The sequence below is a fragment of the Triplophysa rosa genome, linkage group LG2 (genome assembly GCF_024868665.1).
Source record: "Triplophysa rosa linkage group LG2, Trosa_1v2, whole genome shotgun sequence".
Lineage (NCBI taxonomy): Eukaryota > Metazoa > Chordata > Actinopteri > Cypriniformes > Nemacheilidae > Triplophysa > Triplophysa rosa.
This window is the reverse complement of record NC_079891.1, coordinates 22,965,354-22,983,412: the sequence shown is the minus strand read 5'-3', so window position 1 is coordinate 22,983,412 and position 18,059 is coordinate 22,965,354. Positions and strand designations below refer to the sequence as shown.

At 39.2% G+C, this 18,059-nt stretch overlaps 1 protein-coding gene across 1 annotated transcript; it reads right to left on the bottom strand.

Annotated features, from left to right (window-relative positions):
• Positions 1–1,454: 1,454 nt before the first annotated feature.
• Positions 1,455–17,778, bottom strand: coro1cb (coronin, actin binding protein, 1Cb). Its single transcript, XM_057359602.1, has 12 exons — positions 16,631–17,778; positions 14,849–15,889; positions 8,498–8,697; positions 6,682–6,804; positions 6,467–6,596; positions 5,750–5,931; positions 5,541–5,660; positions 5,363–5,467; positions 5,112–5,257; positions 4,065–4,122; positions 3,294–3,536; positions 1,455–2,991 (listed from the first exon to the last, which is right to left on the bottom strand). The coding sequence occupies exons 1-12, from the start codon at positions 17,754–17,756 to the stop codon at positions 2,872–2,874; spliced, it is 3,594 nt and encodes a 1,197-aa protein (XP_057215585.1). The 5' UTR covers positions 17,757–17,778; the 3' UTR covers positions 1,455–2,871.
• Positions 17,779–18,059: the final 281 nt, after the last annotated feature.

Here is an 18,059-nt window from a genome sequence, read left to right as displayed (position 1 = left end):
CTGCCGTGTTGTGTCCAGTACGCGCCCTGCGCCTCTACTTGGACCACATGCAGAGCTTCAGAAGCTCTGAGCAGCTCTTTGTCTGTTTTGGAGGACAGCAGAAGGGGAGAGCTGTCTCCAAACAGAGATTGGTGCACTGGATCGTGGACGCCATCACTCTGGTGTACCGGTTCCAAGATCTCCTGTGCCCTATGGGCTGTGAGAGCTCACTCCACCCGGGGTGTAGCCCCCTCGTGGGCACTGGCTCAGGGCGCCTCTCTGGCAGACATCTGCAGAGCTGCGGGTTTGGCTACACCCAACAATTGTAGTTTCCACAACCTTTGTGTAGAGCCGGTGTCTACCCACGTCTTGCAGTAAGACCGGCGGCCGGCTGGTCCTTCATCAGGTAAGTCAGTGCACTATTCCAGTTTCCCTACTTCCCCCACCGGGCGAAGTACAAGCATCCCATCCATCACTAAGCACCTCTCTGGTTTACGAGCTGGGCGGAGCGGCCCCTATTCCAAGCCCAGTATAGGTAGAGTTACCCTCACGAGGTGAACCCCTATACCTGAGCTAGTGCTCCACACCTAGTGACTCCCCCGTTGGGTTGTCCCGTCTGACGTTTCCTCACTCTTGGTTCCCCTGCTGGTGAACCTGTGACCTCCCCTGGTTGGGACCCCGCACTACTACTCCCATGAGACCTCCCCAGTGGTGAGACCGTGTAGGTATTCCACGTATTATCTCCCTACGGCAGATGTGGTCTCCGTAGCGTCCCCCCCTCAGGCGATGGGGTAGCGCTTCCCAGTGTTCCTTACGGTGCTGGGCGGCTATCTCGTCTCTAGAGTAGGAAGGCCACCGCCTGTACGGCTGTTGGTAAGAGCCTCTCGTCGTTGACTCACTCGAACTGATCCCTTACTACACCACTGGAGGGTTACAATTCGCGGTAATGCTCACTTGTGACTCGCCCAGGCCAGTCAGTGTCGCTCCACTGGAAGTCATGAAGCGGCTCAGTGCTGTGGCGTTTCGTATAGGGACCCCATTCTGTCTCGACACAACGTCGAGAGACCGACAGAAAGGGAATGCCTCGGTTACGGATGTAACCTCTGTTCCCTGATGGAGGGAACGAGACGTTTTGCCGAATGGGGTCCGCTGCAGCGACCGAGAATGCCTCTCAGGTTCCTCAGCCCAAAAGGTGAATGAATGGGAACACCATCCACACCATTCCTTTTATACCCGTATTCACGGGGTGGAGACTGGCATGCCATTCCCAATTGCCAAGTTCATTGGCCTTTTAAAAGTACAATCAGAGATGATAGGTTCTCAAGTTCAAACCCCATTCTGTCTCGACACAACGTCATACATCCGTAACCGAGACGTTTTTTATTTAATATATGACCCTATATATTTTTTTCCTTTTTACTTGGTCCCAAACATCTCTTTAAAATATTAAAATTCTTCAAACACCAGACGTCTCAAGTATGAATGACCAGATTTATTGTAGTCAACCTTTTTATTTTTAGGTGAAATTTGGAATGCATGCACAAGACTGTTCAGGACACAGATAAGTGCTCGGATTCATGGACATCGCCTCCCCCCCTGCAGTGATCGACTGAGGAAGTCTGTCTAAAACCAGAAACACACAAAGAGGCACCAATACATTTACAGTACATGTACATCAGAAGAGCTCCCCGGTAGCCACTGCCTCTTAAAGCCAAGTCCACATATCAGAGCACGTCAGTCCATTATTCTGTAACATGATGTGACTATTGAAATGCTGGGGCAAACTGGAGAATACAGATCATGAAAAAGTCTTTCTGAATCAAAACAACAGCAAAACCATTTTCATGCAAATGCTGAATGTTGAGCATCCAAGATTTGACTTCAAAGTGGTGGATTTCCTGAGGTGCGACAGTAATTTTATGACTACTGTCAAGTTGAAACAGTTGTACTGTAGGTGTGTGAGCATAATGCATGAATAATGCATTTCGAGCAATACGTGCCAACCATGTATCAAAGTCAGGTTTATGTTCTCATGGTTGCAACATTATGTTATTGCTTTTTGATATATTGTTTTCATTGAATGTGGTTTCTTTTGAAAAACCCTGTTGTTGGATGCTTAATAATTATTGAGATGGATCTAAAAACAGGCAATAAAGCTGCATGTGCTTAATACTCCAGTTATGATCACTACATGGGACTGAACCTCTTTTAAAATCCTACATGTCAAGTGAGCAGCTCATTGCTACTTTAGTTTGTTTGCTATGTGTGTTTTACTCTTAAGCACTCCAAATGTTTGAATGGTAATGAACGTTTCTTCGCTTAATAATATACGTATCTATGATTAGTTTCTGAAGTATCAATGACCTTTACAATCACTTCAAAATCACATCAACACAGGTCAAACTGCCTTTTTTTGCTGATGTCTCACTTTGAATCGTATGACATGAAAATCCTTGTTTTTCAATAAGCCGCTCCATCTACGACTGGAAAAACATACAAAAGTAGAAATAAATGTGGCAGCACAACAAAAGGAAAGAGAAATACTGATGTGTATATACAACGACACTCTGTAACATACCGGTTAATATCTGAATACTTATGGATACCGTGTTACAATAACATAAAAAGTAAGAAAATCTTTAACAAAATGTAAAACATCAGTTAAAACCAGTGAGCACTCATCGCCACAAATTTCCTGTTGCTAGGCGAATGCTTGGGGGAGACTTGACAGAAAGTAAAAGTCCATCTTGGAATGTTGCTTGAGGTTGTGAGAAACACCAAGCGGAATGATCGAGTCAAATTGAGAATTTTGGCAGTGACTGACCCCCCTGCCCAACTGAATCTCACTCTCTCCGTATTGACGCAATAATGGCCCGGACCATCACCAGTGTCTTAGATTGCCACTTTGGACACCTGCTCTTCCAGTTTGGTGATTCTTCTGTCCTGCAGTGTGACCAGATCTCTAAGGGACTTGACTTCTCGAAGAAGCTCCTCTAACTTTACTTCGTTCTTCTACAGACACAAAAGAAAGCACAAAATAAACTCACTGCAGTTTCTGAATGTGTCCTTTGTCCTTATCAGATGCTGATAACGTACAGAGCATTTGCAATTTGAATAAACCTATACTACTGCAGATGTTATAAAGCAACACATTATAGGATAAATACGAAAATAAGGCCTCTAAAGAAAAAGTGATACGCATTTTATGTTTTCGAGATAAAAACATTGGCCAACGTGTTCACAATAAAACACCTTCACTTTTACAATTTATCAATTGAGGAACGGAAACCCATGCTTTAAATCATCAGCCTTACTCTGGTGATCTGGGGGGATGCGGGCTTCGGAGGAATAGGTGGTTCCTCCACCTTTTTGGGCGCCTTGTTATCCAGCACGTTTTTCTTGACTACTTTGAGGTCACGGTTCTTGCCCGGAAAGTAGCCGTGTTTGAGGGAGATCAGGATCGGATCACCATTCTTGCCTTCAAACCACTCCTCCGCCTCTAGTGCGGGGTCTGGACCCGCTGTGTCTGGATACAGGTCATCCTGGAAGAGGTCTGACTGCCAAGAACAAAGGAGACAAGAAATGCTCATTATGTTGCATGGCTAATAAGACACAAAATAAATACAACAGAGAAGTATGATAAAACTGCACTTTATATTTTAGACACTGTGACTCTGACATATTTGGAATCATATTCAAAATAATTACATCCTTCCCACAAAGTGTATGTATTGTCATATCTACATTTCTGCATTTGCTAGATGCTTTTATCCAAAGCGACTTAACAGTGCGTTCAATCTACACAAATTTTGGTTGCACTTTTTATTTGACCGTAAGTGTAAGAACCTAAGTTTAGGGCTAGGGGTAGGTTCAGGGTGAGTACCTAGTTATTATGTATGTACATGGGAAACAGGACTGTAAAATAAAGTGCTACCCATCTTTTTTATCAGTGTAACTTTTGCATTGTTAATGCAACATTTCGTTAATTCAGCTACAGGAGCATATTGAATGCTGTTAAACATCTTTGTTACTGACTGCAGTTTAGAATATTTTTAGGAATAAAACCAAAAAGAAACCAAAAATACCTTTCTAGGAACGGTCATGATAATTGGCTCACATTTTCTCTCATGAAGTTTATAAAACCTGAGAAGAAACAGACAGGTGTTATTGTAATGATGACAAGCTTTCATAACAACAGCATATCCAAAAATCCCAAAAACACAAAGTGAAAGAGAAAAAGCTGACAAAGAAAAAAGCTTTTAGGATCTTAAGCTGGACATATTTCAAATTGCTACTATTTTTTTTCTTAAAACAATTTATTTGCAAGGAACAACTCAAAACTGAGTTATTCGCATGTGCTTCTGTGACAACGTATTTACATCATGTCATGTTTTTTTTGTTTACAATGTGGACATTTTGGGACTTTTTTTACAAAACAAAAAGGTTCTAGCTATAAAGTCAAATGGAATGCAACAATTTTGAAGCTTAATATCTCAAAACTGTTCAGAATGCAGATAGATCCTTGTAATTCCAAGGCAACAAATACTTTTTTAAATGCCAGACATGGCATACAATATCCATACAATAGAAGTCAATGGGGACCAATGGTTTTGACGATTATCAACATATTTCAAAATATCTTTTCTTGTGTTTTGCAGAAGAAAGAAAATCATACAGGTTTAAAATGACAACATATTGAGTAAATGATGACAGAATTTTCATTTTGAAGGTGAACTGTTCCTTTAATCTATACATATCAATATCAATAATCATTAAATACCAGATTTAAGCATTTAAGACAGCATTGACACTAAAACTAATGAACCTTGCAATGATCATTCATTTTCAAATGACCTTCAATGACATTTAGAACCACAGCAAGCCCTGATCACTGCTACATTACACTGCCACCCACAGCACATAACAGACTAAAGGCTCCCCCTACTGTACGAAATAAACCTAGCAGCATGAGTACAGCATCCGTCATGATACATCACTCAGAACCATAATCACGACAGAGCTGATATAATATGGCAGGTAACAGATTCATCTGGATGGGATCACTTACAGTACAACAATGTAAAATCCTTTAAAAATATATAAAATAAAGAAACACACGTAGAGGTGCATACCTGGCTATCTCACACTTGTTGACATCTAAACCTCTTTTAGGCATATAGCCCATGCCTCTCTGAGGCTCCTTGCTGGAAAACGTATTGAGGTAGTGCACATACGGTGCCTCGTCCGTAATCTCAAAGTAACGGATGCTGCTGTCACCCTGGAACAGAAAACAGGTTTTGTTGTTTTCAAGTTTTGCTGCTCTAAATTCATAGGATGGACGGATGGATGTTGCATGTGTCAAAAAACAAAAAAGCAAGCTGACCTTTCCACACAGGTAGACAACATTAGTGTCAGGGTCATAGAAGGGCAGCAGCACTCCATTACTGGTGTCCATTTCATGCACAGATATCGGCTCCTCCATGTTTTTCTGAAAAGGACATATGTCAAAATATTTCATGACACACCGTTTAAAAAAATTGATTTTGATATGTTTGACTTACTGGATTCCATAACGCCAGCTGTCGTTCACTCATTCGACTGAAACCAGTGGTGAAGATGTTTCCATCAGCCAGAAAAATGGCCCTCATTGGCCGCGCCCCCTCGTGGGCCTTCTCCTTCTCCTGTTATCATCGATGTCAGTGAGACAGTTAACCACTAAATAAAAAGATCAACCTACAAGGCCTCAGTATAATGAGATGTGTTCACTCACTGCGATGATCTTCCCTTTGCGCGGATCAATAACGCGCACTTTCTTGTCCTTGCAAGCTGTACAAATGAGGCTGCCACTGCGACTCCAGCAGACGCTGAAGATCACGTCGGGATGCATGTCCTCCAAGTTGATCAGGGCTTCTCCAGTGCCCACGTTCCAAATGATGATGAGATTATCACATCCTGATGGAGGAGGGAAGACAAAAGTGGTTCTTTGATTGTTCAGCCACACACTAAAACAGATGCATGTGGGTGAGGATTTTGTGAACTGGTTTATCAAAATTCTATTGAAGAATGCATTTTTTACATTATATTGTGCAAGTAGCTAAATGTTAGTCTCTTTATCAATCCTTTATGTAATATGAAGATTTTTCTCTATATACTGTATATTTCTTTTATCTAATATAAATGATTACATTGATGTAAGGCTTGATGATAAAGAGAATGGGCATAAGAATGTTAAATATCTTTGTAAGTAGCCCATAAATGAAAAACAAAATCCAATTTTTAATTTAAATCAATAAATATTCAATAAATGCATGAAGTATTGTTTAAATGTTTTTTATATTATATTAAAATGTTCATGTCAAGGAATATTGACCATTATGATCGAGACCATTATGGACATAGATATTTATATGAATACTGAGAATTCAAAAATGTTACATTGTAATCTGAAATCTAAAATACCAAAGAAAAACATTTTCAGCACCCTTACCTGCACTTAACACAACATTTCGGGCTGTCGGATGCCATGTCACAATCCCCACCCTCTTGGAGTGACCCTCCAACACCACGACTGGCTCAGAGAGAGCTGAGGTGAGGCCATTCTCTGGGATCTGCCACACCTGTGTGACAAATGTGGCAAAATGTACTCTTCCAGATTCCTGAACAGGGTTTCTATGAAAGTATAAGTAAAGGAGCTGAGCATACCATTACTGTACAATCTTCAGAACCACTGGCAACGACGTGATCATTGTGTGGACACCAGTCGATGTCCAACACTGGGCCTGTGTGACCGCAAACAGTGGGATAAGCCTTATCAATACGACCCGTCTGCAAACAAGAAGCAGTGACAGACAGCATGAATTTATATGAATTCTTGTTCTGACCAAGCATAACAAGTAATAAGTTCTTCAACCACCACTTTGAAAGATAACTAAATGGTGGCATCATTCATACAAACAATTTAGTTTTCTCAAGCATTTTAAAAGCATAAAAATGACTAAATTATTTTAAACACAAGATTTCCAGGAAAAAAAAAACATGCACTCTTCTCACTGAATCAATTCTACACTAACTTATATTCAGGGCTGGGAAGGTTACTTTTAAAATGTATTTCACTACAGAATACAAAATACATGCTTTAAAAAGTAATTTGTAAAATATTTCGTTAGATTACACAAGTTCTGTAACTTAATTGAAATACTTTAGAATACTTTGGAATACTGATAAGGTACGTAACACAAAGGGACCACCAAACAGAGGACTTGGTTTTCCTCTGCATATTATTTTAAACAACATCAGTTTTCCACAATATATCTTAAAGCAAAAAGGCAGAAAATCTTAGAAAAAATAAAAGGAAAAACTGCTTAAACTCAAGAAGGAAACACAATGCATTAAGAGCTGGGGTGTGTAAACTTTGTTGAATTGGAGGCTAAATTGTACTTATTTTGTCTTCTGGGAAACATGTGGCTATTACTCTTGTTGGATTCTCTTTCTATCTGGATTTATTATTACAGCTCTACTTTTGGAATATACTCCTTGCCGTGCGCTTGGTACACACCATCCTGTGACAAATGCATTGTGTTTCATGGAAACTTGTTTCCGTCACTAAATTCAGAAGTTATGAAATCAGAATTGAATGAAAAACTCACATCTGCGAGATCTCGCAAGTTTATTTCATGCAATTCTGACTTTATAACAATTCAGATTTTTTTTTCACAAACTCAAAATTCTGAGAAAAAAAGTCTGTGTTTTTTCTCTCATTGGACATTATAGTCTGCAATTGCGAGTGTATATCACAATTCTAAGAATATAAATCAGATTTGTGAGTTATAAACTCTGCAATTGTGAGAACTGTGAGATAAAAAGTCGCAATTACCTAAACAAATCACTTAAACAAGGGACTCACAAACAACTATCACAAAACATGAAAAGAGTCGTTGATCATTCAGGTAACCACAGACATTAAGATTCAAGGGTATGTACATTTTCAAATTTGTATAAATTCACTCAGTTTGTGTTATGGAGTACATGTAAACTTCTATTGCATGAAATAGCTTATTCAGAACAGTACTAAATAAAATGAATATGCAATTTCTATGAACCCAGATTTATATATATATATATATATATATATATACTGTATATATATATTTTTTTTTTTTTTATTCCAATTTTGCATATTCTGCAAGGGGCATGAAACGAAACGAGCAGAACTGTAGTTTAGGATGCTTTTGCAGATTGTCAGAGAATCACAGACTGCTGTGTACATTAATTGCCCGTTACAGTTAATATATGGTTTAAATGAAATAAATACCATTAAAATTCAAGTAATCACTTTGGTAATCTAAAATACTTTTCAGATGTAGCTGTAATTTTATTACCACCATTTAAAAAGTAACTGTAATGAAAAACAGTTACTCAAATTTTGTATTTTAAGTATGTAAAATATTTAACTCCCCAGCCCTGCTTATATTATTTGGAACAAATGTTCTAAGATGTTGTAATTGGAGTTATGGCTTACCTTTTGCAGAGGGAGCACAAGAAAAGCTCCACCTCCACTAGCTTCCACAATAATCGCAACAAATTTGGGGTTTACTGCACAAAAGGCACTGTCCCAGGTAACTCGTGAAACCCTAATGTCATCATAGCACTGATCATTCTTCACCGCCTGGCCAAACACATGACGGAATTTACTCTGCCGTACCACTCGTCTGATCATTTCTACAGAAGAGGAGAGAATGTTTGTGATTATGTTATGTTCTTTTTTAAAATTAGGGTGCATAATAAAGTATGTATTGAAACCAGTAAGTAAATAGCCCTGTGTATTATTAACTTTGATGACTTTTGGTAACTGTGATATTAACCAGGATTACTGATATCATGTTAATGGGTCAGTTGTGGACTAATGGTTAGAGAGTCGGACTCGTGACCAGAAGGTTGCCGGTTCCATTCTCAGGGCCGGCAGGTAACGACTGAGGTGCCCTTGAGCAAGGCACGTTACCCCTACTTGCTCCCCGGGCGCTGCAGTGATAGCTGCCCACTGCTCCGGGTGTACGTGTGTTCACGACTTGCTGTGCGTGTGTTCACTACTCTCTGGATGGGTTAAATGCAGAGGTCACATTTCGGGTATGGGTCACCATACCTGACAAATAGGTCACTTTCACTTAATAATACACACATTATAATATTGTAAATAACCTTGCGAAAGTAACCATTAAATAAGGATGATTACTGATATTGTGTATGCATAATGTAATAATGCTTTTAAACAATTTATGGCTTTTGGTTGACAAGTGTTTATTTCAGTTTCACTAATGTACATTGTATCGAGAAAAATGGCAGTATTACCATGCATTATAATACCATATATTTGTCATGTAGTTGTTCATTTATTTCTTTATCTATCTATTTCTTTTTCATTTCTTATTTTTTATTTCTTTACTATAGTTACCCCTGCCTGATTGCATAAAGCTGCTTTGCAACAATGCAAAACTGTAAAAAGCGCTATATAAATAAAATTTAATTCAATTCAATTATTTGTAAAATTATTATAATAGTGATAGAACACAAATATTATCTAACGATATTTATCTATATTTAGGGACATTTATAGATAGTATATAATTATATTTAAACATTCAGAAAGTTAATAAAAGGTCTATGGTACATTCCTAATGGCAGATAAATGAATGCATTTTCAATGCTTTTTTCATTTTAGTATTAATATTGACAGTACCATATTAGGGCAAGATGGGCTGTGAACTGGAAACATTTTTCCATTTTACTCTGCATGCATTACCACATCAAGACGAGGAGAAAAAAATTCAAATGCAGTTATACTTGTGTGAGCCAAGAAGGCTAGACTCCTTCAGCAACAAAAATACATTTTTGATCGTGTCAAATAAACCTGCATGTACATAAAGTATATTAATATTAAGTATATTTTGGAAATAAAACAACCTATACCTGTAACCTGACTGTTAAAAAATAACACTTTACAAGGTTAAGGTTTATAAGGTTGTAATCGTTAAAATTAGTAATTGTAGTAAATAACATGAACTAACAATAGTTTTTCAGCATTCATTAATCCATATTAATGTTAGTACAATTATTTATGTTATTTCATGTTGCATAAACTAATGCTAACAATCACAACATTTGATTTAAACATATAGTCTATTTGTAAATGCTGAATTATCATGAAATAAACTGTGTACAAGGATTGTTTGTTAATGCATTAATTACTTGTTAACAGCTAGAACCTTATAAAGATTCCACAAACAAGACAAACAATCAATTATAGAGAGCATGACTTTGTTCCTTACAGCACAAAATCTTACAAGCATCTTAGCTACTACTTAGAAAGCATCTTCGAGTGCACTGTAATGGCCAAAAATGTTGCACACGCCTAGCCCATGAGAGCTGCTCCTGCTGATGATGCACGAATATGCAGTGTAGGTAGACCGGTTTTGAAATACCGAATCTTATAAATTACTGATTATTTATAATATATACGCTAATGCAACTGATATATTAATTCATGTGGGTAATTATACATTAGTAATCAACGGTTATTAGCTGCCTTTATTAATACATTATGTGCACTATCAGGTGGTATCTCAGACCGTTATTGCTAAGATAATATGATGCTTTTTGTGTCTAAATAAAAATAAAAATAAACAATGTTTGCGTGAATGAAATGTGGTCATTATAAAGAAGTCACGGATGTGGTGTTGGAAATAGGTCAGATGTATGGCCGTGTGTGTTTGCTTTCTAATGGCCGAGCTGCGTTATTGATGGTAAGCATCCCGGCGAAAAATAAAAACCACTACAAATCAGCTAAAACATAAATAAAGGAAAAAGAATATAAAATAAAGGTTAGGGAAATAACAGAATGAAAAAATAAAAGATTCGCTTATAGTGCGAGAGTGAAAAACATGACATAGCCTAATCGATAGATAGGCAGGCTTCTGCTGGTGTGAGAAAAAGAGCTAACCGCTAGCTGAATAAATGAATGAAAAACATGGGAAAACGCATTTTACGAATACATTTTTGTAATGCAGCTTGTTTTCAACTCAACATGTTTTTGCATGCACTGAATGACCAAATGCGAGGTGCTCCTTTGATTTACATGTGAGCTACGTACCCGGCACAGGTCATGATGGTCAACTTTCAATTAATATCTCAGCGTTTCTGCTCATCTCGCACGTATGCATGCCGATCAACCACCGTATCTGTTTTCACACGTCCGAAAATAATGCAATACGAACGAAAAGCCCTGCAAACGCTCATGCACGGGCGCAAGTTTTGCGGATAGGTATTAGCGGTTTCCAGAGCTTGTATAAATCAGTGATGCTTGCTAAAATCGAGCTAGCATTCCGGCAGAGGCTATTGCACCACTGACCTGCCGTGCATGAATATGACAAAATGCGAAATGCTCACCTTTATCAGTACCGCGCCTCTCAAAGCATTAAATTCAAAGCATTAATTTATTTTCTCACAGATTCAGTTGTGCTGGTGACTCTCAGTGAATTGCGGCTAGCCACAATAGCTTCCCTCCTCTCCTTTATTCTGAATGAACGGGAGAAAACGCCCTTGTTCTCCTCTCCCCTCCCCTCCTCCTAATGTCCTCCTACATGGACATCACTGTGTGTGAATGAGCAGTGGTACAAATTGTACCACACTCACCGACAGGTATTTTAAATGTGTAAGCACATTTGAAATAAAAATACAAGACTGTGCCTTATATCATACAGTATGTACAAACACTGTGAATAATGATCACACGCATCTGATCAGCTGATAAGGTTATGGAAGTCTAATAATAATGTTAAGAGTGAAAAAGGATGACGTCGTGTCCAGTCTAAACAGTTGGATTATGTTACAAAGTGCAGTGTGCCATAAAATCAAATTTAAAGTCTTATTTTCAGCTTCTGGTTACTTCTAAACAAAAAGCGTTTTAGTGGATCATGATCTGTCACCAGCACTCCTGAAAGGGACAGTTCACCCAAAAATGAAAATTCGTTCATCATTTACTCACGTCAGATTGTTCCAAACCGGGGGGATGAGATCTGTTTGGTTATTGACATTTTTCCAAATATCTTTCCTTTGTGTTCAGCAGTACACAATTTACATGTTTGGAACAACCTGAGGGTGAGTAAATGATTTTTGGGTGAACTGTCCATTAAAGGGGTCATATGGCGCGAATACATGTTTTTCTGTGTCTTTTGTGTGTTATTAGTTGCCCATGCATTAGACACTTAAAATTGCAAAAATTAAAGTGTTGGAACCAAAAATGCATTCTATCTAAAAGCAAATGCTCACCCAGACCTGCCTGAAACACCTCGTGTAACCAAACCCCCACAAATCTACGTCAGTTCCTGGTATGATTTGACTAAGACCGCCCAAAAGTATATGCAAGTGAGGTGGGCGTACCTGTCAGTACAATTACTTTCCAAATATGGTAACAGAAAAGAATAGTGGTACTTCACAATGCCATCAGTAAGAGGCGTTACATTTCCGTCACATGCTTGCAGTATTCGACCAAACACTACGCACTGGTTAACTGGCCAATCATAGCACACCTCACTTTTCAGAGTGATGAGCTTTGTTCAAAATCCGTGCGTTTCAGAGAGGCGGGGCAAAGAGGAGATACAAACATGCACGGTATGTGGAAAATACAGCGTTTTTGAACCTTAAATCGTGTATACACATACGCCCTTTTCACAATGACGTCACTTAACTTCCGCCTTTTTGCAAAGCAGTGTATCATAACATCCGTCTTGCAACAAACAAGAAGAAGAAGAAGAAGAAGAACTTCCGTTTTGCCGTGGCGCTGGAATTTAACAACAGTGAGAAAAAAAACTGACAGAACACGTATTCAAGTACTTATCCTAGCACCTTCGCTAACACAAAAACAAAACAAAACACTTACCTTCATAATCAAACAGGTACTGTTCAACGAAGAATTTGTATCCTTTCTCTAGCTTTGATCTTGTCGTTAGCGAAAATTTGTCTGCAAGACGTTGTACATCATCTAGACGTATTTGTGGCAGATGTGCAAGCCACTTGGTAAACTCCATTCTGAGGCGCGAGCGGAAGTAACTTCTTCTTCTTGAGTTTTACTGGCGGTTGGCAAATCAGCTTATAGGTGCATTACCGCCACCTTATGAACTGGAGTGCTAGCGGAAGTAATGATACACTGCTTCGCGGCAGAACGGAAGATGCGTGACGTCATGTGAATTACGACGTCTTGCATTACATCTAAAACAAATAATAATATTCGTTTTAGCCGTGTCATATGACCCCTTTAAACAGAAAAGAAAATTAAAATATTTGATAAAACATGTCAGTCAAATTGAGTTGTCCATACAAAACAGCATGTTGTGGTGTCGTGTCATGATACTGTAATGATGTCAGATAATTGTAAACCAATGATTATTTAATTGTAACCAATGTACAGAGGGGTACTGTATCTGACACTACACTAAAAAAATCTTCAAGCTGAAAAAATGTTCAAGTTGCCAAATTTATATTCGTTAAACAAAGACAATGTTTGTATATGTAGAACTTTCAGATTTTGCTTCAAGTTCTGAAATATTTTTACTTTAAATGTGGCTTTAAATTGTAATTTTTCTAGTACTACAAATGCTTTGAAAGTTATATACAGCATTACTATAGATTATAGATTATTATAGATAGAACTAATTTGGTTCCCCAGTGAACCATTTACAAAGGTTCTTATAGAAGAACCATTTTTTTATTTTCCATGATCTGAAGAACCTTTTCTGTTGTAAAAAAAACGTTTGTGAAGTATAGAAAGGTTCTTTGGGTGCTAACCAGGGCTGGATTGGTAATCGGGCATACCGGGCATTTTCCCAGTGGGCCGATGTACTTTTTGGGCCGAAACGGACGCATGGGCCGGAGAGATGGACGGATTAGAAGCGTGAATCGGGCGCGTATGCACGGAACACGAATGCAATTGCGAATCGGACATGTATGCAGGAAAGGCAATGACAGCCCCCCCCCCCATCGATACAAATGGTGGAGGGCCGAAGCTGGTCAAAAATGCCAGGGCCAATTTAACGTCCTAGTCCAGCCCTGGTGCTAACAGTTCTTTATAACCATTTAGCCATTGTTTTTGATGGCATTGTGAAGCACCACTATTCTGAATGATAGTAACCTCAAAACTTTATACCTTTAAATGAATTTAAAATGTTTTCTTTTTTGAAAAACACATAAAATAACACTTAATTTGAATTACAACTCTCCTAATGCAGTCTCAAGCAAAGCATGCAATTCTATTGTAACACAACACAAAAGTTAAAAAGTTATAGTTCACTCAAAAATGAAAAATCTGTCATCATTTACTCACCCTCTTGTCATTTCAAACCTGCATGACTTTTTTCTGCAGAACACAAAAGAAGATATTTTGAAGAATAACTGAACATCAGTGGTACCCATTCACCTCTATAGACACAAAACCAGTGCAAGTTTACGGGTACCGCTGTTGTTTGGTTACCAACATTCTTCAAAATATCTTCTTTTGTGTTCTGCAGAAGTAAAAAAGTCATACAGGTTTGAAATGACAAGAGTGTGAGTGAATGATGACAGAATTTTCATTTTTGGGTGAACTATCAGTTTTAGTAAATTAGACAGGGAGGGAGCAAATTCCTTTTTTAGTGTAAGGTATTTCAAAGTACTACTGTATTAGGTGTTTAGAAAATATAGTTATGCCAGCGACAAGACACTGGAGATGACTAGATCTCTGTTTTGAGTTTTAACCTAAACTCCAGACATATTTTATCAAGATTCTCCTAAACTCTGTCACTATACTGAATGTTCCTGTAATCAGCTTGAACATCTGCCTTACCTCTCTTTGGCGAGGATCTTCTTTCTATTTTATTTGGAGCTTTTTTGACATCAAAGGCTGTCTTCATCTGCGATACTTTTAGACTCTGACTTCCCACTGTAACATCTGGTCTGGCTTCCATGATGTTTGTCCTGCTGTGGCGTATCACTTTCTCCTGGATTTTGTTGGTGTCTCTGATGAGTTCAGCGACGGGCCTGAATCTGGAGAGTTCATCTTCTTCTGACCCAGAAGAATCGCTACTTGACATTCTGCAGGCAAGATGAGAATGTCTGTTTGGCATCATGGTAGGTGTAGATTCATCTTCATCCATAATGTCCATGTAGTTTTCAGAGTCAGGTTGACCACATTTCGAGGAATAGTCCATGTTTCCACTGATCTTTTCCACGTCAGTTTCAGCAAAAGGATTCCGAGGCTTTTTTGGCACGGGAGGTGGCGGGCCCTTGATTTTTGCTTTTCTTTCTAATAACGGTCTCAGCTGAGACATACTCAGATCTTTCAGTTCATCTTCACGAGGGTCTTCACCAGTTGCTGTCAAATTGTCAAAATCATTTGAAACCAATTCATCGTAAAAGACTACACAGTGTCTTGGAACATTAGTCTCTATGGACATGCAGTAAGGTAACATATCCAAACATGACGGATGCCTATTAAAATCCTCAAATGATTCCAATGCTGCCTGCCTTCTGCCCATTTTGATATTCTTGAGCAGTAGGTCTGAGTATTCGCGTGGCTCATCTACGGAATGAGAAGCAGACCCCTTGCGGCCTTTTTTAAAGGGATTTTTTGGTTTCTTTGGAACAGGTGGTGGTGGTCCTTTCGTCTTTTTGTCTGCCTGAGGGTTTGCGGATAATATGTCGGGAATCATACTTTGTTTCTCAGCGTGAGGAACGTACAAATGGGAGATGTCAGATGATTTCTTTGCCCTCTGATCGGGAAAGGTATGAATCTGAAGTGGCGGTGTGATCACGGCAGTGAAATGCAGAGGTTCTTTTTCCTTTTGCAAAGAAGCTTTCGCAGCGTTTCCATCACCAACATCTAAATCTGAGTGAGAGAAAGAATTGAAACTCTTTATGTCAATTGTATACAAACAGGTACATGATTCCTTCACTTTGGCATTAAATGAAGCATTCTGTGTATTTGTGTCATCCAGACACATGTAGGTCTTTGGATCGCAGACTCTTTTTCCCAGATGCCCTTTATGACCTAAGCAAATGACCTCAGTGTCACTTATCTGTTTGTCTGGAATATCTTTTTGAATTTGACTTCTTTCACCTGATAACTCAAGTGAAGGTGAAGCATTACTTATTCCGTTCAGATGATTTTCTGTGGATGGTGACAGAACAGCTGTATGATACTAGCCGTCTCTTTTCACACACTGTGAGTGGGCTCCAAACACAACCGTTTTAGCTGGGTGAGGTGCATTGCTAACCAGGACTTTTTTAGCCCTGGATTCAAATAAACTCTCAGATGACATGGCTGTTGAGCGTTTTTCCATTACATTAAATGCCCCTTTGTCAACGGTTTGCTTCTCAGTGTGAAACAAAACCTTAGGCAGCTCAGACAAAGTATTGCTGTGCTTCAAATCTGGATGGAATGTGCGTAATACCTCTTGTTAAAAGTCTTCCTCAATTCTCAATAAGACCGGAGCTACGTCTGCATTTGTGGGTTCCGTATCAATCTCAGTGTCAGATGAGTCAAATGGTGTCACTTTGCATTTTAATAAACAGTTCTCCTGAACCAATCGAGTTTCATCAACAGGAATATTCAAGAGTTTGTTCTTACCTTCACTTTGGCTGCATTCACGACTAATAGACTCATGTCCTCTCAGCATTGGCAATGATGCATGGATAGTCCGGTTTCTTTGGTCGTTTTCAAAGCTTCCTTTGTGTGTTGTTGTAAAATTACTATACGCCTCTGTGGCACCGTTAGGCTCTTTCAAAACACATGTTGACATATCAGTCACGCTGGGTGATACTGAACTGATATTTCTGTCCCTCTGGAAACCTAAATCCTGCCTACTGGAGCGCCGACACCGTATCTGACCTGTTACGCTGTCAGTGGTTGAATGTGAGTGAAGTCCAGTGATTGACGGACAATCGGTGGTCACCGTCTCCAAGTGCAAAGAATCATCTGTTTTCAAGTACTCAAGTCTGTCCGTGTTGCTTTCTTTTTGTTGAACTCTTCCAGTCCAACCCTGGTCACAAATGATTTGATCAAACTCATACGATGTTTGGGAATTTTTCAAACGTTCATCTTTATCTTCTTCCTGGAATGACTTACTTTCAAGTAACTCAGCATTCTCTAATTGTTCCTTTGAGTGTTTTTCCAAAGATGTTCGTTTTATTCCCATATCATCCATCATTTTCTCTTTTGCTCCTGTGTCATATGTTGTCCATGTCTCATTCTTCTCAACACACTTAACTACCTCCGTCGAATTCCCTGGACGAGGACCTTCTAACATCTCTCGAGAACCTCTAGGATGAGTTTTGTTAGTCATTCCTTTCATTTTGCAAGCGTGTTGCTGGTCCACAGCACTAGATATGCCCTCCCTGTCCGTAGCAGTTGTGTAGTTTATGAGCGTTTCTAATTCTAAGGCACATGGACCTCCTGCCAGGCTCAGTTGAGGATTTGGTGTCCCGGCATTCTGCGAAACATTTGTGTCGTAACTCCAGCTGATCTTTTTTCCTCCCTGGTTAAGCAGGGGCTCACCATTGTCATTAGGTCGTGTTGGTTCGTGACCTGGACAGTCCTTCAGTGGAGAGGTGTCTGAGTTACTAAATATCTGATGGGCTCTAGATCCAGAGCTGTTGAAATGTTCCTCCTCCTGGTTTAAGATCATCTCACAGTCATTGAAAGCATCGGACAGGGCTTCTTCTTTTTCAATCCCCTTGTCCTGTTTCTGTCCCATTACCTCTGTGAGAACACATATTACAACTCATGAGTATATGAACAGACCATGAATCTTTATCTGAAACAAGCTCCCTCCCATCTCAATCTCCCTCTTGTTCCTATCTCATCGCTCCTTTTTTTGGAATGTTGCAATGCCTAAAATTAAATGACTCTCGATGTGGCCAGTGAGTCACAGAACCAAAATGGGAACTTGACAACTGGCAGAGCAGATCAGTTACCAGGTGCCAAGGTCACATTTGACATGAAAGGGGAAACCCCACTGACTCCAAACTTATCCTTTGGCTCTTGTGTCAGAACAGCA